Genomic DNA, 26,993 nt, shown 5'->3' with positions numbered 1-26,993 from the left:
ACAAAACAAAAAATTTTTTAAAGCGCCCCGTCCCGACGAGCTCGCGCACAGAAGCGAACGCATACGCGAGTAGCGCCGGCATATGAAAACGGTATTCAAACCACACAAGTGAGGTATCGCCGCGATCGTTGGAGCGAGAGCAATAATTATAGCCCTAGAGCTACTCCGTAGCTCAAAAAATGCAACCTATAGAATTTTTTAAACGTCGCCTATCGAGATTTTTAAGGGTAAAAGTTTGACGCCATGCCACGAGCGGGCGCAATTTTAAAGCGTGACATGTTGGGTATCTTTTTACTCGGCGTAACATTATCTTTCACAATATATAAAAAAATTGGGCCAAATTTATTGTTGTCTTATTTTTTAATTCAAAAAAGTGATTTTTTTCCAAAAAAAGTGCGCTTGTAAGACCGCTGCGCAAATACGGTGTTACAAAATGTATTGCGATGACCGTCATTTTATTCTCTAGGGTGTTAGAAAAAATATATATATAATGTTTGGGGGTTTTAAGTAATTTTCTAGCAAAAAAAAATGTTTTAGTCTTGTAAACACCGAATCTGAAAAACACCTTCTGTCCTTAAGTGGTTAAAAAGTGAAATTGTGGCTGGAACTCCGCTTTAAATCAAAAAGGCTGAAATGGATTGAAAGGAGGAGCAGTGAAGTGAAAGAAAGAGAAGTAAATATTGGGGGGTATATGGGTTTGCTTCAAAGTGCAATTCCAAGAAGCAAGCCCATTGCATTATTTAAAGGGCAAGTTTGTAAAGTTGTAAAAAGCACCCCAGCCCCCTTCCCTATTTCATTCTATATAATAGATTTATAAACATGTCATTTAACTGCTAATGCGTTTGTGGAAACGAGTGCACTGGAGCTCAGCTTGCAGCCTTTTGATCCTTGTTATATGTCCTTTTGCACACCCCAGTAGTCCATAGTGGAAGCATTCAGTGTAAAGAAATTGTTTTGACAGTGATCTCTAGCAGTCTCTTGTAGCAGGTCCTCAGTCTGACAATCTCTCGTGTCTTTATTAAAGGAAAATTAACTGTGTTATCTGCAGGAAATTTGCTCCATAGTTTTGTAAATGAGGAGGAGCTCTGCTGTCTTCCTTTATTTAAAAGGTTTGTAAAGGAATTTTTTTTTTTTTTTTTTAAATAACAAACATGCTCTACTTACCTCCACTGTGCAGCTCGTTTTTCACGTCTTCTGAGGTCCCTCGGCGGCTTTCTCTTGTCCTCCCCACAAGAAGTCCACACATTCATGCGAGAGAGCTCGCATGGTGTTGAGTCCTTGCAGGCGCGCTCCCGTGATACAGCCGACGGCCATAGCCGCCGACTGTATCACTCGGCCCCCGCCCCCTGGCGCACCGCGTCATTGGTTGTGATTGACAGCAGCGCGAGCCAATGGCTGCGCTGCTTTAATCGACCAATAAATGAGCCGGCCAAGATGCCAGCGCATTCACGGCGCGTGACTTTCGAGGGGTCAGGTAAGTAAACGGGGGGGCTGGGGAGGCCGGTATTCTCTGAAGTTTTTTTCACCTTAAACCCCTTGGCGGTAAACCCGAGCGTGACTCGGGGGTTGGTTTTCAATGATAGGATCGGTATCCCCGAGTCACGCTCGGGCTGGACGTGCAGAGTGTGCAGCGGCGCGGCTTACCTTCTCGCTGGATCCACAGGCAAGTTACTTACCTTGTCCCTGGATCCAGCGATGCCACCCTGCTGTGTGAGCGAGCGGGTCCTCCTCGCTCGATTCACAGTGTCCCCGTGTGCCGCCAATCTCCGTTCCCTGCGACGTTACGACGCACGGGAGCGGAGATCGGCGCCAAATTCAAAAAAGTAAACAAACACTTTACATACAGTATACTGTAATCTTATAGATTACAGTACTGTATGTAAAAAATACACACCCCCCTTGTCCCTAGTGGTCTGCCCAGTGCCCTGCATGTACTTTTATAAAATAAAAACTGTCATTTCTGCCTAAAAACTGTAGATTGTCCAAAAGTGTCCCTTTATGTCAAAAATGGTTTTAGATCAGCTAGAAAACAGCGATAATAAATTATAATCACTTGCAGAAATGTGCGATAGCGATTTGTGGGGAAATTCGTCATAAAAAAAAAATAATAATGACAGCAACAATTCTGCAACTGAGCAAATTTCAGTGATTTTGAGTTGATTACATTATTGAATAATTTTTATTATAATTATATTATTATTTGTTATAATTATTTATTATATTATAATTTATAATTTTGTTTTAAAAAAAAAATCATACCCGGGATGCCTACAAGACTCTTGTTTGGTCAGATTTAAGTGAGTTATTTCTAAAAATTACAGGCCTACAGTATAAAACGCCAAATTTCCTTGCAAAATAATTGTACCGCTTTTGGTACGTAATTCCAGACAGAATCATACCGCCAGGGAGTTTAATGCATAAAAAGCATTAAGGTGAACATTTTTTACCTTTACAACCCCTTTTATTCATGTACAAGAAAAAATGCTGTTTTTTTTTTTTTTTTGTTCTTTCCATGTAATTGGGTATTCTTTTGAAAGTGAAGCTTCGCCTCATTTACTAATCTCTGGAGCAAATTCCCTTGCAGAGTGCAACTGTGCTTACAGTCAATTTGCCTTTATTAAATCAACCCCATGATCTCTCCCCTCCGTGTGCTCCAGGCAATAATTCAACTGTATTTCCATCTCTTCCTTTCAGGCATCTATCACTGCTATATGGAGTATACAACCGCCACCATGACTTTCAATCAAGTGGGCTTCAACCCCAATCTGTCTGTCTATTTCCAGGTGAAAGAGACCTGGTTGGGTATCTGTAAGTAATGCTCAACACGGTAGAGCCGTCTTAGTATCGGAAGGTTTTTTTCATTTCTCTTTCTACGCCATATCACAAATTTGAGGATTATTATTTATTTTGGGACAGTGGGTGTAGCCACGCAAATCATTCATTTTTACCTCCCTGAGTTGAAGCTAAGTGACATGTATGCATATAACTTCTCGACTTGTGCCCCTTGCGCCCAATCTATATGCAATTAGATTGTTTTTATTGAATTTGAGACGCAATAACTGCATCACTGGGTCTTTATGCTGCTCTTTGCCCAAACTAGCAGCATATAAAGCGCTGCGTAAACTGTTGGCGCTATATAAATCCTGTATAATAATAATAATAATAATAATATGAATAGCACATTGCTGCTTTACCGTGTTACCATGACCTTAGTTATCAACCTTTTGGACCTCATGGACCACTAAACTCACAATTTTTAATCCCACGGACCACTAACACGAATTGTACAAGCCTTATCCACACAGTGCTTTGACTATGACCCCCTACCCCTAGATCACACTTCTGCCTTATAACACAATGCTCTGGCTCTATCCCTCTCCTGTCCCCCCCTTCTCCCCCGTACTCTGCATCACACTGCTGCCTTACACAGCTTCCTCATTGGACCTCCCCTCCTTATCCAGCCATGTGCTTTGAGCTCTGTGCTCCCTCCCACAGTCTGTGATCAGCGCTGCCATTGGAAGTTCCCTCCTTCTTCACATCCTGCTCTTTGTACTACTCCCACACAGGGCCGCCATCAGGGGGGTACAGGCAGTACACCTGTAAGGGGCCCAGAGGTCCCCAGGGGTCCAGATGGCAACCACTTCTTTTTTTTTTTAAACCCCCCCCCCCTTTTTTTTATCTTTTTTTTTATATATACATATATATTTTTTGTTTGTTTTTATTAAAGGGCCCAGAGGTCCCCAGGGCCCTGGATGGCAACCCCCCCTTTTTTTCTATTTTTCTATTTCTTTCTTTTTATTAAAGGGCCCAGAGGTCCCCAGGGCCCCTGATGGCTACCCCCCCCTGAACTAATAGGGTTGCAAAGGTCACGCTTGCGACTGTTCCCTGACGTTCCTCCATTGTGTGGGTGCCCCAAGACTGCAGGAAGGGTGCCCACTACAGAACATTAGAAAGGGCCCTGGGATGGGGTCAGGGGTGCCCATCATGTTTTCTTGCATTGGGGCCCTGAAGATTCTAGTTGCGCTTCTGAATCAAGTTCAATACAGGAGAAGGCTTGTTACAAGTGTGGCAAAAAAAAGGAAAATCTGGAGTTCATCTTTAACCACTTCCGGACCGCCTCCTGCACATATACATCGGCAGAATGGCACGGCTGGGCACAAGCACGTATATATACGTCCTGTACTTGTACCCAGCCGTGGGTTGTGGGCGCGCGCCCGCGACCCGGTCCGAAGCTCCGGGACCGCGGACCAGATCGCCGCTCGAGTGCGGCGATCGGTCCCCGGAGCTGAAGAACGGGGAGAGCCGTGTGTAAACACGGCTTCCCCGTGCTTCACTGTGGCGGCGTATCGATCGCGTCATCCCCTTTATAGGGGAGACACGATCGATGACGTCACACCTACAGCCACACCCCCCTACAGTTGTAAACACTCACAAAGTGAACCCTAACTCCTACAGCGCCCCCTGTGGTTAACTCCCAAACTGCAACTGTCATTTTCACAATAAAGAATGCAATTAAAATGCATTATTTGCTGTGAAAATGACAATGGTCCCAAAAATGTGTCAAAATTGTCCGAAGTGTCCGCCATGATGTCGCAGTCACGAAAAAAATCGCTGCTCGCCGCCATTAGTAGTAAAAAAAAAAAAAATGCAATAAAACTATCCCCTATTTTGTAAACGCTATAAATTTTGCGCAAACCAACCGATAAACGATTATTGCGATTTTTTTTTTTTTTACCAAAAATAGGTAGAAGAATACGTATCGGCCTAAACTGAGGAAAAAAAATTATATATATTTTTGGGGGATATTTATTATGGCAAAAAGTAAAAAATATTGCATTTTTTTCAAAATTGTCGCTCTATTTTTGTTTATAGCGCAAAAACTAAAAACCGCAGATGTGATCAAATACCACCAACAGAAAGCTCTATTTGTGGGGAAAAAAGGACGCCAATTTTGTTTGGGAGCCACGTCGCACGACCGCGCAATTGTCTGTTAAAGCGACACAGTCCCGAACTGTAAAAACACCTTGGGTCTTTAGCCAGCATATTGGTCCGGGGCTTAAGTGGTTAATGTACATCCGGGACTGCTGGTATATTGCACAGATCCAGCCTTATAGTACAGAGACATTTATTTCAAATTGCATACAGCTCATTTGGACTTGTTCATCATTACCGCAGGGCATGGTAACAACGCTCAGTAATTCTCAACCTGGAAAACCTGCTGTGTACTGTAATTTCTACAGCAAAGTTTGGTTCTCTGTTGCCATCTTTTGCTCAAAAGTGGTACTGCAGCATCATTGTGCACGGAGAATCAATATTTTTGTGAATGGAACGCAAAGCAACAAGGCGCCCACAGTGATGTCTCTAATCTGTACTGAGCTAGGGTGACCACATTTCCAAACTGCCATTCAGGGACCCCCCCCTGCACATGCCTTTGCGCCAGCCCCAATAAAGATGATTTTTTTTTTTTTATTTCCCCCCCACTTGTCAGTCTCATTTTTTTTATTTCTCCCCACTTGGCCTTATTTTTTATTGCCCCATTTCTTACTGTACTGTCCCCAGCCCCAGTGCCCCGACTTGTCACCTGACCTGCTCTAATCAGGTTCCATTTGCTCACCTTCTAATCTGGACTTGTGGTGAGCAGTTGAGCACCTGTCCCGGAAATTAAGGTGCCCGGGACACGGGATGTGAATTGCGGGACAATCCCGGGCAATCTGGGACACGTGGGCACCCTATACTGAGCTTGTGGGCCAAATGTTGGTCCCATCCACAAAAATACTGTGTATACAAGTGGCAAAAAATAAAGTTTTTTTAAAATAACAAACATGCCATACTTGTCTCCACTGTACAGCTAGTTTTGCACAGAGTGGCCCGAACCTCCTCTTCTGAGGGCCCCAAGAGGCTCTCGCGGCTCCTCCCCGCATCAGATAACCCCCCTAAAAGAAGCGCTGTCCCGAGGGGGTTACCTTGCGGGCACGCTCCCGAGTCCATCATTGGATTTGATTGACAGCAGCGGGAGCCAATGGCTGCGCTGCTATCAATCTAGCCAACCAAGAGGCAGGAATCCGTGGAGCCCGAGGGTCGGCGGGGACGCGCCAACAGAAATTCGGGGCTCAGGTAATTAAAACGGGGAGGCCGGACTCTGCAAGGATGCATTAAGGTGAAAAGACACAAGTTTTACAACCCCTTTAAAGCTGCGCTCTGGGCACCTTTAAAGTGGATGTAAACCCACATTTTTTTTTTTATTATTATTATTTTGATGTCACAATGTAGAGTATAAGATTTTGTATAATCTGTGCCCAGTCTTGCCACACAGAGGTGATCCAGCTCTGAGCAATCCTCTTTTATTGTTCAGTGAAATAAAACGGACTTGCCGAGAAAAACCTTGGTCCGTTCCGCTCCCTTACTTTGAATGACAGGTTATTTACATATCTCATGCACTAGCATTATTTTTTAATTCCCACCCCCACTCCTTTTCTGAAGTCATGTGGTTACTTTTCTGGATTTTGACTGGATGTTAGTGATTATAGCAGAATTTAGTGTAAGAAATACAAAAGAAAAATAATGCATGTTAACAAAGGGAGTGTAGAGGTGGGCGGAGAGCCTACTGACATCACAACTCCACCCACTGAGCTCCAGACAACAGATCCACCCACAGAATCTGCAGTTTTTCAGTTCTGATAACAGACAGAGGGGAGACATTTGACAGGTAAGGATACATGCAGGAGGCATCTATATCCTTATAGATCAGCACTATGGAAGTAGTTTAGAAAGGATGAGAATGGGTTTACATCCACTTTTATTAAATATACTGCTCAATGGCCACAAAGGATACAAATCCACTTTCTGTGCACCCAGATATTACTATTTAAAGGAAGTTGTGACATTGTCACTGTACTGCAAGTAACCTGTGCAGAGAGCTGAGCTGTGGGAGGGGGCCATGATCTGCACCACCAAATACAGGCTGCCTATAGAAAATTACAGGAGGGGGCGCATACAGGACCAGTCATCCTGCACGAGTAGGGAGAGCAGAAGTAAGCGGTCTTTATTACAGGAGTTACAAGTTTCACACTGAATTACTTTACAGATCTGGAAGAAATGCATAAAGTACACAGAGATTCAAGTTAGAATAGACATGACTCTTGTATTTAGACAATATTTGCTTATTACAGAGTTTAGCTTTAAATCTGACCTCTACTGGGAGAAATACAAAGATGTCTATTGCAGATCTCCTTCTGAAAATGCCAGTCACTGACCTGGAAGAAGCATGCCGCTAGTAAAGCCTGTATGAAAGAGGTTTTTAGTTGATAGTGGTCTTGGTTATGTAAGCCAATGTTCAGTTGATGATGTTCTGAGTCGATGTTCAGTTGATGATGTTCTGAGCCAATGATGTTCTGAGTCAATGTTCAGTTGATGATGTTCGGAGTCAATGTTCAGTTGATGATGTTCTGAGTCGATGTTCAGTTGATGATGTTCTGAGCCAATGATGTTCTGAGTCAATGTTCAGTTGATGATGTTCGGAGTCAATGTTCAGTTGATGATGTTCTGAGGCAGTTGATCAAAACTGAAGTCATGGCAGCCAGTCAACTAGCATTTTGAAAGGGCACCCGCCTTATTTTTATCTGTACACTTTACAGAACACACATGAGAAAGTGTTAGTTTGGACACTTTTTTTGTAAATCTTGGAAATGAAGCTCACCTTTGATATTTTATAAGCCTGGTAAGATGATGTTGCTCTCACGCAGTGATGACGATGTTCTTTTTATACTTGCAGTGATATTGTTGGCCGTGGTGGAGTTGATTCTGCTGCTGCTCCTTCTGTTCCTCCGGAAGAGGATCCTCATCGCCATCGCTTTGATTAAAGAGGCCAGCAAGTGAGTGAGGGCCACATCATAGGGGGTTACACTGGACATTGATGGTTTAAAATAGGTGCAATCTCAGAGCCCATCTATCTAAGGGGCATCATTTGAAATTATGGTGGTTAGAAGGAAGTAAAAATGGATGTCTAGGACGAAAATCACTTCATCTCATCATACGTGCTTATTTCTTTATCGTACATCACGGGACACAGAGCGGCATTCATTACTATATGGGTTATATGGAGTACCTTCAGGTGTAGACACTGGCAATCTCAAACAGGAAATGCCCCTCCCTATATAACCCCCTCCCATAGGAGGAGTACCTCAGTTTTTCCGCCAGTGTCTTAGGTGTTAGTCATGGTTTAGCTTGCCTCCACATCCTTGGGATTAGGTGAGCTAACCGGTTCTGTCCAAAAAAGCCTCAGCGCTAAAGTGGTCAGTAACCGGACCCCAAACCCTTGGGGTATAGCCCATAATGCTTTTCTTTTTAGAGAGCTGGACCCTGGGCCCAGAACTTAGAAACCTTTGGGTGCCTAATGTTTCTGTTGCCAGAGTGCTATATGGGCCCAGGACAGTGGATCCTTCATAGGAACCCAGGGCCTGAAGGTCTAGAGATCCCCACCGAGATGGGGGAAGATTGGGCCTCTTGCTTGGCAAAGTCCTGCGGCATGGAGCAGGTAAGTGAGGGGAAAACTTGCGGAACTTGGTTCTTAGCAGGTTTTTTCTGGGGGGTCACAGGGGACATGCCTAAAGTTATGCACTGCATCTGGCAAACTAGTCACATATCATAAAGATAGGATGGCTCTATATGTATTATTCCCCATAAGATGTGACCTCCCTTGTAGTGTTGGAAAAGCATTGAGTGGGGCCTGTGTTATATAAAAATATATGTGTGTGTCAGAGAGCTGTGCTTACCTGCAAGCCTCCAGGCGATGCTCCATTCAGTCTTCCTCCTCACGGCCTGCAAAGCAGGCAAAACGCTGACCTCCTCATGGCTGCAGTTTGCTGGAGCAGAGAGGTCCCTTCCTCCCAACCCCACCCCCCCCCTGTCGGGAGGGGCATTTCCTGTTTGAGATTGCTGGGGGGGAAGGGCGGGTCAGTGGCTTAAGGAAGGGGCGGCCCTTCCTTGTTTGTTCCATATAGCTCATTCAATACTTTGGAACTGAGGAGGAAAGACCAGAACGGCAAGCATGGGGCGCCGAGGACACACAGTGGCCAGAAAGAATATTGCAGTCTTCAGAAAGACTGTTTTCAAGCCTAGGAATAGGCTGTTTCTTTTCCATCTCATAGTTTTTCTTGCAATACTACTCAGGGGGACAGAATGTTTTTTCTTTCCTAGATTTGAAAAAAAAAAAAAAAAAAAAGATTTTTTTTGAAAAAAAAAAAAAAAAGAGAAGTGTCATCTAGGGGAGAGGAAGCATTTTTTATCCCCCAAACAGGTGTTTGGGCATTTAACTATTTATAAGTCCCAGGTACCAATAAGTAGCAGGTGTACCTCGGTATTGTACCATGGCATCAAAAAACAAGGGTACAAGAGGTGGGGATTCCCCCAGAGAGTCTGAGGTCTCGGACAATTCTATGCCGCTGCTTTCCCCACAGGGAGCCTTGGGGCCATCGGGATCTGGGGCTGGAGCTGACGCGGGTCAGTCCAACCCTAAGATGGTCACGGAGGAGGTATTACTCACCTCTTTAAAAGAGATGCAGAAAAGCATGGGTAAAATGATAGCCGCAGCTATGCGGGGCAGTAAGCGGAATAGATCTCCGTCGCCCGAGCGCGGACCCTCAGAAGAGGAGGTCCTTTCCTCAGGGGAATTGGACGACCTCTTGGACAAGGACCAAGTAGGTTCAGGGATCGAAGATCCGGATACAGAGGAGTCTGGGGCAGTCTCCGTGAGGGAGAGCTGGTGGATTCAAGGATTGTCGGACTTGGTCCATAGGGCATTCAACTGGCCAGTACCAGATCTCCAGGTATCGACGGTTTCAGCTTTGGGTTCACTGAGGGCGCCTCAAAGCAATGCTGTGTTTCCGATCCATCCTCTATTAGAGGGAGTTTTGTTCCAAGATTGGAACAAGCCAGATAAGATCTTCTTACCACCTAAGAAGTTCTCTGTCCTATATCCTATGGAAGAAAAATTTTCCAAAAGATGGGCTACTCCTGCAGTGGACGCAGCCATCTCATGTGTTAACAAATCGTTAACATGCCCTGTAGAAAACATACAGGTGTTCAAGGATCCAGTTGATAAGCGCTTGGAAGCACTACTTAAGAACTCCTTCACTACTGCAGGGGCAGTAGTACAGCCAGCTGTGGCTGCGATTGGGGTCGCTCAAGCATTATCGGATCAATTTAAGCAGATGCTTAAACTTATTCCTGCCCAGCAGGCAGAAGAATTTTCGGATGTCCCTAAGGCCATATGTTTTACGGTAGACGCAATCAAGGATTCTATCCAGCAAGCGTCACGTTTATCGTTATCCCTTATCCATATGAGAAGACTCTTATGGTTAAAAAGCTGGGAGGCTGAGCCCCCATGCAAGAAGCTCCTGGTAGGGTTCCCCTTCCATGGAGGACGACTCTTCGGAGAAGACCTAGATAAATACATTCAGACCATTTCAAACGGCAAGAGTACTCTCTTGCCAACTAAGAAGAAGGTTCAGGGGCCTGCGTTTAAACGACAGTATTCCCCTGGGCAGGGGCCCTCTAATGCCAAGCAGTATCGACGGCCTCCTGCAAAAGCAAACTTCGGCTTCAACAGCAAATCACAAGGACAGGCTGTTAGAGGCAAAAGGCAGTGGTTTCGCAAACCAGCAAAACCAGCCCCCAAGCCAACCTTATGAAGGGGCGCCCCCACCCACGAAGGTGGGGGGAAGGCTGCGACTCTTTTCAGAGATTTGGGAAGCCAGCATTCCCGACGAGTGGGTACGGTCTTCCGTGGCCACAGGCTACAAATTAGATTTCCTAAGGTTTCCTCCTCCTCATTTCCAGGAGTCGAGGATTCCAAACGATCCGCCTCGGATTCCGGCCAGCCTGGAACAGGGGCTGGGTTTCTACTCCAACCTATTCATCATCCCCAATGGAGATGTCAGGCCAATTTTGGACCTAAAGATGGTAAATGCATATCTAAAGATCCGCTCATTTCGGATGGAATCCGTGCGGTCAGCAGCTGCCACACTCCAGAAGGACGACTTCATGGCGTCCATAGACATAAAGGATGCCTACCTTCATGTTCCAATTTATCAGCCACATCAAAGATATCTACGCTTCATGGTGGCTTCGCGTCACTTCCAATTCGTGGCGCTTCCCTTCGGGTTGGCTACGGCCCCCCGGGTGTTCACGAAGGTCCTAGCTCCGATCCTAGCCAAGCTAAGGATCCAAGGGGTCACGATCCTAGCATACCTGGATGACCTCCTAGTCATAGACCACTCGTCTCCCGGCTTGGAGCGAGCAGTGGCCCTCACGGTCCAATACCTCGAGAGGTTCGGCTGGGTCCTAAATCGAGAAAAGTCAGCTTTCCAGCCCACAAGGCAGTTGGAATATCTCGGCATGAGATTAGACACAGAACAACAAGGAGTGTTCCTACCTCTGAGGAAGGTAAAAGCCATCAAGGAATTAATCCTACTGGTTCTAAGCAAGAAAGAACCGACTATTCGCCTATGTATGAGGTTACTAGGCAAGATGGTGGCCACATTCGAGGCGGTACCATACGCCCAGAGCCACACTCGCATCCTACAGGCAGCCATCCTGTCAGCATGGAGCAGAAGGCCACAGGCCTTGGATATCCCGTTGCCGCTCTCATCAAGAGTCCGACAAAGTCTGTGTTGGTGGTTAGACCCTCAGAATCTACTGAAAGGGAAGTCTTTCAGCCCAGTGGCTTGGAAGATAGTGACCACAGACGCCAGCCTGACGGGCTGGGGAGCAATTTTGGATGGTTGCACTCGCCAAGGTACTTGGGCAAAGCCAGAGAAGCAGTTGCCCATCAACATCTTGGAGCTCAGAGCTGCTCGACTAGCCCTCAGGGCTTGGACGTCAAAATTGCAGGGGTTCCCGGTGAGAATTCAATCAGACAATGCCACGGCCGTGGCATACATAAATCACCAAGGGGGAACCAGGAGTCAAGCCGCTCAGAGAGAGGTGAGCTTGATTCTCCTATGGGCAGAGGCTCATGTGCCCTGCATATCGGCAATATTCATTCCAGGAGTGGACAACTTTCAGGCGGACTTCTTAAGCCGCCAGACTCTATGGCCGGGGGAATGGTCTCTGCATCCACAAGTCTTTCAAGCACTCTACCAAAGATGGGGAGTGCCGGACGTGGATATCATGGCATCGAGACTCAACAAGAAACTAGACAGGTTCATATCCCGCTCAAGGGATCCGATGGCCTGCGGAACCGATGCGTTGGTTTGCCCTTGGCATCAGTTCAAACTTCTTTATGCGTTTCCCCCGCTCCAGTTACTACCCCGCCTGCTGCGCAGGATCCGGGTGGAGCACATACCAGTCATCCTGGTAGCTCCAGCATGGCCCAGAAGGGCATGGTACTCACTAATCTTAAGGATGGTAGTGGGAGACCCTTGGACTCTTCCTCTACGGCCAGACCTGCTATCGCAAGGTCCGATCCTCCACCCTGCCTTACGGCATCTAAATTTGACGGCCTGGAAGCTGAATCCCTGATTCTCAGGGGTAGAGGTCTGTCTCAGAAAGTAATCTCTACCCTAATCAGAGCCAGGAAACCGGTCTCTAGGGTGATTTATTACAGGGTCTGGAAGGCCTATGTAGGCTGGTGTGAGTCCAAGCGATGGCTTTCTCGCAAATTTACCATCGATAGAGTATTAAGTTTTCTCCAGCTAGGAGTGGATAAAGGATTGGCATTAAGCACAATCAAAGGACAGATTTCTGCTCTGTCAGTGTGGTTTCAGCGGCCGCTGGCCACCCACTCGCTGGTTAAGACCTTCCTTCAAGGGGTCTTACGTATTAGACCTCCAGTTAAATCCCCGCTTTGTCCGTGGGATTTAAATCTTGTTCTGTCAAGTTTACAGAAACAACCGTTTGAGCCGTTGGCTGATATTCCTTTGGTTCTACTGACAAGGAAGTTAGTATTTTTGGTTGCCATAGTTTCCGCAAGAAGAGTTTCGGAGCTGGCGGCCTTATCCTGTAAGGAACCATATCTTGTTTTTCATAAGGACAGGGTCGTTCTCCGCCCTCATCCTTCCTTCCTACCGAAGGTCATATCCAGTTTTCATTTGAACCAGGATTTGGTATTACCATCCTTCTTCCCTAAACCTACTTCCAGAAAGGAAGGGTTGCTGCATACCTTGGATATTGTCAGGGCCATGAAGGCCTATCTTAAAGCTACAAAGAAGATCCGGAAAACAGATGTGCTGTTCATTCTACCGGATGGGCCCAAGAAGGGGCAGGCAGCTGCAAAGTCCACCATTTCTAGGTGGATTAAGCAATTAATCACTCAGGCCTACGGCTTGAAAGGGTTGCCTCCTCCAGTATCATTAAAGGCTCATTCTACTAGAGCCATGGGCGCCTCCTGGGCAGCACACCACCAGATCTCTATGGCTCAAGTTTGCAAGGCGGCAACCTGGTCTTCTGTCCACACGTTTACAAAATTCTACAAGTTGGACGTAAGAAGGAATACTGATACTGCCTTCGGGCAGGCAGTGCTGCAGGCTGCAGTTTGAGACCCTCGGATTCCGGGGGCTCCTCTTTTTTGAGTTAAATTTAAAATTTAAAAATTATTTTTCTCAACTAAGTTGGATTTATTATGATTTGAGTATATCTCTAAATTAAATCCCTTTGTCTTGGAGATGTTCTCCCTCCCCTCATTGTAAGCATTGCTTTGGGACATCCCATATAGTAATGAATGCCGCTCTGTGTCCCGTGATGTACGATAAAGAAAAAGAGATTTTTAATACAGCTTACCTGTAAAATCTTTTTCTTGGAGTACATCACGGGACACAGAGCTCCCACCCCTCTTTTTTGAGGACCATTTTGGGAGGCATACTGCTTGCTACAAAACTGAGGTACTCCTCCTATGGGAGGGGGTTATATAGGGAGGGGCATTTCCTGTTTGAGATTGCCAGTGTCTACACCTGAAGGTACTCCATATAACCCATATAGTAATGAATGCCGCTCTGTGTCCCGTGATGTACTCCAAGAAAAAGATTTTACAGGTAAGCTGTATTAAAAATCTCTTTTTTGTTCTTTAAAAATGTTGCAAGCACTGAAATTATTAAAATTCTGCCATCAATCCAGCGTGCGTCTAACTTCCTGAAAACACTACCACTGCTGCACTAAAATCCCAAGTAGCATTACCAGCCCTGCCTGCTGGACTGCAAAACATAACGAATTAAAACGAAACAAGTTTTTCCCTTTTGCACATGCCTAGACATCACTGCTTGGGATTTTAGTAAAGCAGAGGCAGACTGGATTTCAGGCAGATCTGATGCTTTAGTAACAATAACAAGTCTAGCCATTAAAGAAATATCTGTAATACCCGGTGTCATGCAGTCAAGAATATTTCATAGATATACACTTTAGTGGCACTGTTTAAAGAGACAGGAATTAGTCCTGGCTTGGCACATTCACATTAGAGGTAAGCATGGTGATTGTAAAATATTGTTTAACCATTTTGCCTCTCTGGATGTACTATGTATGAACAGAGTGTTAAGGGTTTAAAACAAGCTCATGGTTGCCATAAGCTTGTATTTATTTTTTTCTGATGGTTTCTGACTGTCATGTAAAAGAAAAAAGAAATGAAAGGCTGTTTTGTGGATTTTTAGACAGAACTGTTCTATATTATATATGACAGAGTACCTTGTCATGGCTTGATAAAAGCTACCTGCGCCTGCTGTCGCTTATGCTGACCATACAAAAACAATGTCTTCCTTCAAAAAAATTTTTTTTTTAAAAACTTTAGTTGATTTTTAAATTGTTAGTGGGGTCAAATTCGAGGTTTGTTTTCGACCACAGTGACAGGAAAATTCTAAGAAGCAGAATAGCAATCTTCTTAGTCAAAGAAATCCCCCACCGACGCTTCTGGCTCCTCCTGCCCCAATAGCAAGCGGCCAAGTATAGTATAGGGTGCCCCTATAGCAAAGTAAAAAAAACTTCTGCCTTTAGGACCACTCACTTCCTGTCCAGGACTACATGTCCCATGAGGCATTGCTCTTCACAAATTCTCAGGCACTTCCTGTCATGCATTGATGGTGTACTGAGCTGTATGTGTGCTGCACTGTATTTCCTGATATGTAAACAAATAATGCATTCTGTATGCAGGCCAACTAATTGGCTGGCTGATTAATCGATTCTGAAAATAGTTGACAACTATTTTTATAATCGATTAATCGATTAGTTGTTTCGGGCCTACACCATTTATAGTGGAACACAGTATGGTAACTATGATTTCTCTCTCTTTTTCCTCAGGGCGATTGGTCACATCATGTCTTCCCTGTTCTATCCGCTGGTCACGTTTGTTCTTCTGGTGGTCTGTGTGGCATACTGGGGCATTACCGCTCTGTATCCTTTTTGTCTTTTATGTCACAATATTGCACTGCGCATCCCCCAAACATAGTCGCCTTCTTATGTACCAAACAAATACAAATGCGCACGCAGTCTCTCAGTTCCTGAGTGTGCACAACTACCGTGTTTCCCCAAAAATAAGACACTGTCTTATATTTATTTTTCCTCCAGAAATCACACTATGGCTTATTTTCGGGGGATGTCTTATTTTTTTTACCGGCAAGTATGGTATAACAGCATGGAGCCGACCTTACCGTATTTATGGGGCTGCCGACACCTCTCCGGTCACTTGGAGAGTCACTGTGGAGCAGATAAGAAGGGCTGCACGACTTCTTTACAGCTCCTGAGCTCAGCACCAGTACATTACGCCTATCACGTCTTGTTTTCCCGCTCCCGCGCCGCTACGCATACGACACGCCATCGCTACGTCTTATTTTCGGGGATTCGACACGCCATTGCTACGTCTTATTTTCGCAGGGATGTCTTATATTTCGATCTTGTGTCGAAATCCCGCTACGGCTTATTTTCGGAGTACGTCTTATTTTCGGGGAAACACGGTATAAGAAATAAAGTCCTGTCGTTGTTTACATTTAACTGCAGGGTTCTTTTTTATGATTGACATTCCCCTCGTCATCCTTCTTTTTTTTTTTTTTTTTTTGCAAATCAATTTTTTAAATGAGTGAATAGAAGGAACAAACTCAAAATGCCAACCCCCGCAGGGGAGACCACTTGTGTAAAGAACAATTGGGTTGACCGTAAACAAAATAAGAAAATAAAAAGGCCTAAAAGGAAAGAACAAGAAATTGGCTCACGCAACAGTCTGCATCACTCCAGGACAAGCTCAGGTTTGTTTCCTTATAGGTGATAAGGAATGATGATCAGAGGTAGAATGACTAGGCTCCATTCACACCTAGGCAGACAAATTCGCTGCGTTTTGTCGCCACAAATCGCGGTACAAATAGCGGCGTTTTGTACCGCGATTTGCGGCGACAAAACGCCAGTATTGTCCGCCTAGATGTGCCCCAGATTGACCCCCTCTATGGAGATGGTTCCCATCTCCTAGCCGAACGCCGAAAGCCGCCTGAAAAAAAGGTCCGGGACCTTTTTTCAGGCGACCGGCGTTCAGCGTGGAGATGTGAACCATCTCCATAGAGGGACATGTGTTTTCATCCCTCTGGCGGCTGTGGCGTAGCACTACAGGCGTAAAAACGCCTAGATGTGAATGGGGGCTAAGGCTAGGTCCTGCACAGGGTCTTACGAGTTTGTATCAACAGCCATGGTGGGGTGTTCCAGCCATACTTTGTGAAACTTTTTCTTCCTGCCTCTGTTCTTGCAAGTGTCCTGATATAAGGGAAGTTTGACTAAATTTAACTAAACACTTCCAAAAGGTAAGAGTAGGGGCAGCTGTTTTTTCCCCCAGTGCGTCATGATCGGTTTCCTGGCATATAGTACTGCTTGGATCTTGAAGAAGGGGAACCCCCCCCCAAAAGCTTGTCCTGAAAAATTGTATGTTAGTGCAAATAAAAAAAGTATCACGGACAGTACTCTGGCATAGTAAAGGAAGAGGCCCAATAAAGTTCTCTCAGCAGTTGTGGGGCACATGGGTTCAAAGAAGCCCACAAGTCAAAGCTTATGGTGCAGGGTTATATGGGACAAGACCACTTTGTTAATCACTTCTATCACCTCCGCCTAGAATTGTAATATGAGAGGAAGGGTGAGAAAATATGAAAGAAGTTCCTATCTGTTAGGTGGCACTGCCAACATATAGGGGGCAGAGCTGGATTTAAAGTGTTGCTAAACCCAGAATTCACTATATCTGGTCTCTCGAAGTATAAAGAACATGGAAATGCAACTATTTTATTAAATATAAACTGGTAAATACCCTTTTCTCATCAGCAATATTAAAGTGGAGCTCAACCCAAAAGGGGAAGCTCCGCTTGCCACATTTGGCACCTTTGGGAGGGGTGGGGGGGTGCAGGTACCTGTTTTTGACAGGTACCCGTCCCCACTTTCAGGTGACCTCACTGCGGTGAGATACCCCGGAAGTTCAACCCCCTCCTCCATTCACAAAGTGCAGCGTGCTTCACGCATGCACAGTAGGGAACTGGCTGGAGGCGGTGGGAGGGCTGGAGCTCTGCTTTAAGCAGTCTTGTGACTTGTATCATAATGTAGGAGGAGTTTTCATTCTCATCTGACTATCCTATGAGGCTGAATGATCCCTGACCCTTTGTCTAGACCAGGGATGCCCAACCAGTGCCCCGGGGGCCACATGTGGCCCGCGGAGCCCTCTGATTTGGCCCGCGACCTCTGGTTCTGGGATGGAATAGAATAGAATACTGTTATTAAAGGTCATTTTATTACTAAAATCATAGTGTATATATGGGCATATCTCTTCTGCGGTGGTTACTGGGCTGCTTTCAAACTGATCTGCGGGTTACCTGCACTGAGCCATAGACTTCTGTTATTACCTGCGAGTTTGGTGAGCTTTCTGAAAGTGCACCAAACCTGCAGAATATAATCAAAGTCTATTGCAAAGTGCAGGAAAGCCAAAGGTACACTGCGTTGTACCCACGGTGCAGGAAAACCGCAGCGCATCAGTGTGAAAGCAGCCATGGGCCCCTTTCACGCGGTCAGTCCGACCCAATTCGACCCTCCATGCACCTCTCCTAAGAAGTGGCAGACGTAAAATTACTTGCGTCCTACCCTCAATCCGATTTGCTAAAAAAAATTAATAAAAATAGTGGGCTGTGTCCGTGTCCGCTCTGCATATGCAGAGCCGACATCCTGTCCACTCGCTCTGCTCATTGTTGCCCGCGACCGGTTACTAAGTCGCCCTCACTCTTCAAGAGGTTGGGCAGCCCTGGTCTAGCCAGTGCTGATCCACGTGCACCCTCCCCCAAAACGATAAAATAAATAAACACTCTAGCAATACACACCAACCTGAGCATGTGCAGCCTGACGAAGGGGTCTTGCGTGACGCCGAAGCGTTGCACTCTTCTTATCTTGTGATCATGCAATAAACAATCCGTTTGGATGTTACTTTGTGTCAATCGATGGTGTGCTGGCAAATATCTACTTTGTGACTTGAACCAGTATCCAGCTGGTTGTTGCTGCAGCACCCAAACGTGTGCAATGGGAATATGAAGTATTATATTTCTTTATCGTACATCACGGGACACAGAGCGGCATTCATTACTATATGGGTTATATGGAGTACCTTCAGGTGTAGACACTGGCAATCTCAAACAGGAAATGCCCCTCCCTATATAACCCCCTCCCATAGGAGGAGTACCTCAGTTTTTCCGCCAGTGTCTTAGGTGTTAGTCATGGTTTAGCTTGCCTCCACATCCTTGGGATTAGGTGAGCTAACCGGTTCTGTCCAAAAAAGCCTCAGCGCTAAAGTGGTCAGTAACCGGACCCCAAACCCTTGGGGTATAGCCCATAATGCTTTTCTTTTTAGAGAGCTGGACCCTGGGCCCAGAACTTAGAAACCTTTGGGTGCCTAATGTTTCTGTTGCCAGAGTGCTATATGGGCCCAGGACAGTGGATCCTTCATAGGAACCCAGGGCCTGAAGGTCTAGACATCCCCACCGAGATGGGGGAAGATTGGGCCTCTTGCTTGGCAAAGTCCTGCGGCATGGAGCAGGTAAGTGAGGGGAAAACTTGCGGAACTTGGTTCTTAGCAGGTTTTTTCTGGGGGGTCACAGGGGACATGCCTAAAGTTATGCACTGCATCTGGCAAACTAGTCACATATCATAAAGATAGGATGGCTCTATATGTATTATTCCCCATAAGATGTGACCTCCCTTGTAGTGTTGGAAAAGCATTGAGTGGGGCCTGTGTTATATAAAAATATATGTGTGTGTCAGAGAGCTGTGCTTACCTGCAAGCCTCCAGGCGATGCTCCATTCAGTCTTCCTCCTCACGGCCTGCAAAGCAGGCAAAACGCTGACCTCCTCATGGCTGCAGTTTGCTGGAGCAGAGAGGTCCCTTCCTCCCAACCCCACCCCCCCCCTGTCGGGAGGGGCATTTCCTGTTTGAGATTGCTGGGGGGGAAGGGCGGGTCAGTGGCTTAAGGAAGGGGCGGCCCTTCCTTGTTTGTTCCATATAGCTCATTCAATACTTTGGAACTGAGGAGGAAAGACCAGAACGGCAAGCACGGGGCGCCGAGGACACACAGTGGCCAGAAAGAATATTGCAGTCTTCAGAAAGACTGTTTTCAAGCCTAGGAATAGGCTGTTTCTTTTCCATCTCATAGTTTTTCTTGCAATACTACTCAGGGGGACAGAATGTTTTTTCTTTCCTAGATTTGAAAAAAAAAAAAAAAAAAAAGATTTTTTTTTGAAAAAAAAAAAGAGAAGTGTCATCTAGGGGAGAGGAAGCATTTTTTATCCCCCAAACAGGTGTTTGGGCATTTAACTATTTATAAGTCCCAGGTACCAATAAGTAGCAGGTGTACCTCGGTATTGTACCATGGCATCAAAAAACAAGGGTACAAGAGGTGGGGATTCCCCCAGAGAGTCTGAGGTCTCGGACAATGCTATGCCGCTGCTTTCCCCACAGGGAGCCTTGGGGCCATCGGGATCTGGGGCTGGAGCTGACGCGGGTCAGTCCAACCCTAAGATGGTCACGGAGGAGGTATTACTCACCTCTTTAAAAGAGATGCAGAAAAGCATGGGTAAAATGATAGCCGCAGCTATGCGGGGCAGTAAGCGGAATAGATCTCCGTCGCCCGAGCGCGGACCCTCAGAAGAGGAGGTCCTTTCCTCAGGGGAATTGGACGACCTCTTGGACAAGGACCAAGTAGGTTCAGGGATCGAAGATCCGGATACAGAGGAGTCTGGGGCAGTCTCCCTGAGGGAGAGCTGGTGGATTCAAGGATTGTCGGACTTGGTCCATAGGGCATTCAACTTGCCAGTACCAGATCTCCAGGTATCGACGGTTTCAGCTTTGGGTTCACTGAGGGCGCCTCAAAGCAATGCTGTGTTTCCGATCCATCCTCTATTAGAGGGAGTTTTGTTCCAAGATTGGAACAAGCCAGATAAGATCTTCTTACCACCTAAGAAGTTCTCTGTCCTATATCCTATGGAAGAAAAATTTTCCAAAAGATGGGCTACTCCTGCAGTGGACGCAGCCATCTCATGTGTTAACAAATCGTTAACATGCCCTGTAGAAAACATACAGGTGTTCAAGGATCCAGTTGATAAGCGCTTGGAAGCACTACTTAAGAACTCCTTCACTACTGCAGGGGCAGTAGTACAGCCAGCTGTGGCTGCGATTGGGGTCGCTCAAGCATTATCGGATCAATTTAAGCAGATGCTTAAACTTATTCCTGCCCAGCAGGCAGAAGAATTTTCGGATGTCCCTAAGGCCATATGTTTTACGGTAGACGCAATCAAGGATTCTATCCAGCAAGCGTCACGTTTATCGTTATCCCTTATCCATATGAGAAGACTCTTATGGTTAAAAAGCTGGGAGGCTGAGCCCCCATGCAAGAAGCTCCTGGTAGGGTTCCCCTTCCATGGAGGACGACTCTTCGGAGAAGACCTAGATAAATACATTCAGACCATTTCAAACGGCAAGAGTACTCTCTTGCCAACTAAGAAGAAGGTTCAGGGGCCTGCGTTTAAACGACAGTATTCCCCTGGGCAGGGGCCCTCTAATGCCAAGCAGTATCGACGGCCTCCTGCAAAAGCAAACTTCGGCTTCAACAGCAAATCACAAGGACAGGCTGTTAGAGGCAAAAGGCAGTGGTTTCGCAAACCAGCAAAACCAGCCCCCAAGCCAACCTTATGAAGGGGCGCCCCCACCCACGAAGGTGGGGGGAAGGCTGCGACTCTTTTCAGAGATTTGGGAAGCCAGCATTCCCGACGAGTGGGTACGGTCTTCCGTGGCCACAGGCTACAAATTAGATTTCCTAAGGTTTCCTCCTCCTCATTTCCAGGAGTCGAGGATTCCAAACGATCCGCCTCGGATTCCGGCCAGCCTGGAACAGGGGCTGGGTTTCTACTCCAACCTATTCATCATCCCCAATGGAGATGTCAGGCCAATTTTGGACCTAAAGATGGTAAATGCATATCTAAAGATCCGCTCATTTCGGATGGAATCCGTGCGGTCAGCAGCTGCCACACTCCAGAAGGACGACTTCATGGCGTCCATAGACATAAAGGATGCCTACCTTCATGTTCCAATTTATCAGCCACATCAAAGATATCTACGCTTCATGGTGGCTTCGCGTCACTTCCAATTCGTGGCGCTTCCCTTCGGGTTGGCTACGGCCCCCCGGGTGTTCACGAAGGTCCTAGCTCCGATCCTAGCCAAGCTAAGGATCCAAGGGGTCACGATCCTAGCATACCTGGACGACCTCCTAGTCATAGACCACTCGTCTCCCGGCTTGGAGCGAGCAGTGGCCCTCACGGTCCAATACCTCGAGAGGTTCGGCTGGGTCCTAAATCGAGAAAAGTCAGCTTTCCAGCCCACAAGGCAGTTGGAATATCTCGGCATGAGATTAGACACAGAACAACAAGGAGTGTTCCTACCTCTGAGGAAGGTAAAAGCCATCAAGGAATTAATCCTACTGGTTCTAAGCAAGAAAGAACCGACTATTCGCCTATGTATGAGGTTACTAGGCAAGATGGTGGCCACATTCGAGGCGGTACCATACGCCCAGAGCCACACTCGCATCCTACAGGCAGCCATCCTGTCAGCATGGAGCAGAAGGCCACAGGCCTTGGATATCCCGTTGCCGCTCTCATCAAGAGTCCGACAAAGTCTGTGTTGGTGGTTAGACCCTCAGAATCTACTGAAAGGGAAGTCTTTCAGCCCAGTGGCTTGGAAGATAGTGACCACAGACGCCAGCCTGACGGGCTGGGGAGCAATTTTGGATGGTTGCACTCGCCAAGGTACTTGGGCAAAGCCAGAGAAGCAGTTGCCCATCAACATCTTGGAGCTCAGAGCTGCTCGACTAGCCCTCAGGGCTTGGACGTCAAAATTGCAGGGGTTCCCGGTGAGAATTCAATCAGACAATGCCACGGCCGTGGCATACATAAATCACCAAGGGGGAACCAGGAGTCAAGCCGCTCAGAGAGAGGTGAGCTTGATTCTCCTATGGGCAGAGGCTCATGTGCCCTGCATATCGGCAATATTCATTCCAGGAGTGGACAACTTTCAGGCGGACTTCTTAAGCCGCCAGACTCTATGGCCGGGGGAATGGTCTCTGCATCCACAAGTCTTTCAAGCACTCTGCCAAAGATGGGGAGTGCCGGACGTGGATATCAGGGCATCGAGACTCAACAAGAAACTAGACAGGTTCATATCCCGCTCAAGGGATCCGATGGCCTGCGGAACCGATGCGTTGGTTTGCCCTTGGCATCAGTTCAAACTTCTTTATGCGTTTCCCCCGCTCCAGTTACTACCCCGCCTGCTGCGCAGGATCCGGGTGGAGCACATACCAGTCATCCTGGTAGCTCCAGCATGGCCCAGAAGGGCATGGTACTCACTAATCTTAAGGATGGTAGTGGGAGACCCTTGGACTCTTCCTCTACGGCCAGACCTGCTATCGCAAGGTCCGATCCTCCACCCTGCCTTACGGCATCTAAATTTGACGGCCTGGAAGCTGAATCCCTGATTCTCAGGGGTAGAGGTCTGTCTCAGAAAGTAATCTCTACCCTAATCAGAGCCAGGAAACCGGTCTCTAGGGTGATTTATTACAGGGTCTGGAAGGCCTATGTAGGCTGGTGTGAGTCCAAGCGATGGCTTTCTCGCAAATTTACCATCGATAGAGTATTAAGTTTTCTCCAGCTAGGAGTGGATAAAGGATTGGCATTAAGCACAATCAAAGGACAGATTTCTGCTCTGTCAGTGTGGTTTCAGCGGCCGCTGGCCACCCACTCGCTGGTTAAGACCTTCCTTCAAGGGGTCTTACGTATTAGACCTCCAGTTAAATCCCCGCTTTGTCCGTGGGATTTAAATCTTGTTCTGTCAAGTTTACAGAAACAACCGTTTGAGCCGTTGGCTGATATTCCTTTGGTTCTACTGACAAGGAAGTTAGTATTTTTGGTTGCCATAGTTTCCGCAAGAAGAGTTTCGGAGCTGGCGGCCTTATCCTGTAAGGAACCATATCTTGTTTTTCATAAGGACAGGGTCGTTCTCCGCCCTCATCCTTCCTTCCTACCGAAGGTCATATCCAGTTTTCATTTGAACCAGGATTTGGTATTACCATCCTTCTTCCCTAAACCTACTTCCAGAAAGGAAGGGTTGCTGCATACCTTGGATATCGTCAGGGCCATGAAGGCCTATCTTAAAGCTACAAAGAAGATCCGGAAAACAGATGTGCTGTTCATTCTACCGGATGGGCCCAAGAAGGGGCAGGCAGCTGCAAAGTCCACCATTTCTAGGTGGATTAAGCAATTAATCACTCAGGCCTACGGCTTGAAAGGGTTGCCTCCTCCAGTATCATTAAAGGCTCATTCTACTAGAGCCATGGGCGCCTCCTGGGCAGCACACCACCAGATCTCTATGGCTCAAGTTTGCAAGGCGGCAACCTGGTCTTCTGTCCACACGTTTACAAAATTCTACAAGTTGGACGTAAGAAGGAATACTGATACTGCCTTCGGGCAGGCAGTGCTGCAGGCTGCAGTTTGAGACCCTCGGATTCCGGGGGCTCCTCTTTTTTGAGTTAAATTTAAAATTTAAAAATTATTTTTCTCAACTAAGTTGGATTTATTATGATTTGAGTATATCTCTAAATTAAATCCTTTTGTCTTGGAGATGTTCTCCCTCCCCTCATTGTAAGCATTGCTTTGGGACATCCCATATAGTAATGAATGCCGCTCTGTGTCCCGTGATGTACGATAAAGAAAAAGAGATTTTTAATACAGCTTACCTGTAAAATCTTTTTCTTGGAGTACATCACGGGACACAGAGCTCCCACCCCTCTTTTTTGAGGACCATTTTGGGAGGCATACTGCTTGCTACAAAACTGAGGTACTCCTCCTATGGGAGGGGGTTATATAGGGAGGGGCATTTCCTGTTTGAGATTGCCAGTGTCTACACCTGAAGGTACTCCATATAACCCATATAGTAATGAATGCCGCTCTGTGTCCCGTGATGTACTCCAAGAAAAAGATTTTACAGGTAAGCTGTATTAAAAATCTCTTTTTTCAGTATAATTTGAGGGTTGCCGTCTATAGTAACTACATTTCTGTGTTATGGACAGGGGCGTCGGGAGGGCCAGGCTTGGGGGGCTGGAGCCCCGAATGGGACCCCGAAAAGCCCTGAGTTTGAATTGAATGATGCATTATATTGTTGGCCCTGAGCGTCGGGAACCATCTGATCGCGGCTGGGGCCGAGTGTGGCCGAGTTCGGGTGAGTGCGGCTGGGGCCGAGTGTGGCCGAATTCGGGTGAGTGCGGCTGGGGCCGAGTGTGGCCGAGTTCGGGTGAGTGCGGCTGGGGCCGAGTGTGGCTGAGTTCGGCCGAGTGTGTCGGAGTTCAGGTGAGTGCGGCTGGGGCCGAGTTTGGCCAAAAGTGGCCGAGTGCCATAGGTCCTGCCTTCTGGAGCCTGCAGCGCCAATGCCAGGACCATGGGACGTGTGACGTCCATCATAGCCTGCAGAGTCCCCAGAAGGCAGGAATTTCAAATGCAGCCGCCAAACAATATCCCTGCTCGGGCGGGCGGCTCTCCTCCTCGGCATGGCAGCTCCTCTCCTCCATGGCATGGCAGCTCCTCTCCTCCTCCTCCTCGGCATGGCAGCTCCTCTCCTCCTCCTCCTCGGCATGGCAGCTCCTCTCCTCCTCCTTGGCATGGCAGCTCCTCTCTCCTCCTCCTCGGCATGGCAGCACCTCTCTCCTCCTCCTCGGCATGGCAGCTCCTCTCTCCTCCTCCTCGGCATGGCAGCTCCTCTCTCCTCCTCCTCGGCATGGCAGCTCCTCTCTCCTCCTCCTCGACATGGCAGCTCCTCTCTCCTCCTCCTTGGCATAGCAGCTCCTCTCCTCCTCGGCATGGCAGCTCCTCTCCTCCTCCTCGGCATGGCAGCTCCTCTCTCCTCCTCCTTGGCATGGCAGCTCCTCTCTCCTCCTCGGCATGGCAGCTCCTCCTCCTCGGCATGGCAGCTCCTCTCTCCTCCTCGGCATGGCAGCTCCTCTCTCCTCCTCGGCATGGCAGCTCCTCTCCTCCTCCTCGGCATGGCAGCTCCTCTCTCCTCCTCCTCGGCATTGCAGCTCCTCTCTCCTCCTCCTTGGCATTGCAGCTCCTCTCCTCCTCCTCGGCATTGCAGCTCCTCTCCTCCTCCTCGGGTATTGCAGCTCCTCTCCTCCTCCTCGGCATGGCAGCTCCTCTCCTCCTCCTCGGCATGGCAGCTCCTCTACTCTCTGACAGTGATGAGTGACTGCCTGCTCCCTGCTGTGACCGCACACCACGGCTGAGCTCAGGTAAGTCAGTGTGTGTATCTATGCCATTGTCACTCAGTAGGTCAGTGTGTGTTAAGGTCATGCAGGTGACTGGTCAGTGTAGGCAGGTCAGTGGTCAGCATTGATGGGCACTGGTAAGTCACACAACACCACCGCCCAGCCCCAAAAAAACACTACGCCACATACAACAACACTAATCCCCCCCCGGTTCCGGCCTTGGACTTCGGGCTGAAGCCCCTGGTGTTTTTGCCACCTAGCAACGCCCCTGGTTATGGAATGAATGGGTATCAATAGGATTGTGTGTTACAAAGCTCATAAATAAAACTGGACTGTGTTAACGTTTCTGGATGTTTTGCCCAGAGCTAGAGTTCTACTTTAAGGCTCCTTAACATAACTCAGATATCTGGCAACCGCAGGAGGACCAATGTTCATCATATCCGCTACAAACAGCAGCACTCCCGGGTGTGGTGACATAAAGGGAAATGAAAGTTGTGATCCAATGGTGAGTGCCACTCTTCCCTCCCTGGTCATTATAACTTGAGGACAACCATTCAGTGTACCATGAATAAACCTAAACTGGAAACACACAGATTTTTTTGCCAATCAGTTTGTTTGGGATGCCATCTATGTCTACATAATTTATTGTCCGTATTTGTACTAGACCAAGCAAACATTTTTTTAATTTTAAATCTTTTGTGCTTATGTAGGCGCATATTGGGGATTAACCTGATAGGCCTGAATTGGCATGATGTGGTCCTCCATGCTTTGATTGCTTTGGAAATAAACTTCATATTGGTTATAAACAAATAAATATTTTGGGGTCACATGGGATCGAAGTGAAATTATGTCTATTGGATTGTAAGCTCTTCTGAGCAGGGCCCTCTTAACCACTTAATCACCAGGCCTATTTTGGCACTTCTCTCCTTCATTTAAAAATCACAATTTTTTTTGCTAGAAAATTAATCAGAACCCCCAAACATTATATATATTTTTTGTCACACCGTATTTGCGCAGCGGTCTTACAAGCACACTTTTTTTGTGAAAAATTCATTTTTTTGAATTAAAAAATAAGACAACAATAATTTTTGCCCAAATTTTTTATATATTGTGAAAGATAATGTTACGCCGAGTAAAATGATACCCAACATGTCACGCTTAAAAATTGTGCCCGCTCGTGGCATGGCGTCAAACTTTTACCCTTAAAAATCT

General features: G+C 46.9%; 1 protein-coding gene across 1 annotated transcript in view; it reads left to right on the top strand.

Moving 5' to 3' along the window:
- SLC44A4 (solute carrier family 44 member 4) overlaps positions 1 to 26,993 on the top strand; it is a 150,835-nt gene that overhangs the window by 99,975 nt on the left and 23,867 nt on the right. Inside the window, exons 11-14 of the mRNA XM_040323068.1 lie at positions 2,695 to 2,808; positions 7,772 to 7,871; positions 15,280 to 15,372; positions 26,184 to 26,286. Of these exons, the coding sequence (XP_040179002.1) occupies positions 2,695 to 2,808; positions 7,772 to 7,871; positions 15,280 to 15,372; positions 26,184 to 26,286 (410 nt within the window). The remainder of the gene's footprint in view (positions 1 to 2,694; positions 2,809 to 7,771; positions 7,872 to 15,279; positions 15,373 to 26,183; positions 26,287 to 26,993) is intronic.

The sequence above is a fragment of the Rana temporaria genome, chromosome 9 (assembly GCF_905171775.1).
Source record: "Rana temporaria chromosome 9, aRanTem1.1, whole genome shotgun sequence".
NCBI classification, from domain to species: Eukaryota; Metazoa; Chordata; class Amphibia; order Anura; family Ranidae; genus Rana; species Rana temporaria.
The sequence above is the reverse complement of the archived record's forward strand: the minus strand, read 5'-3'. Positions and strand labels throughout refer to the sequence as shown.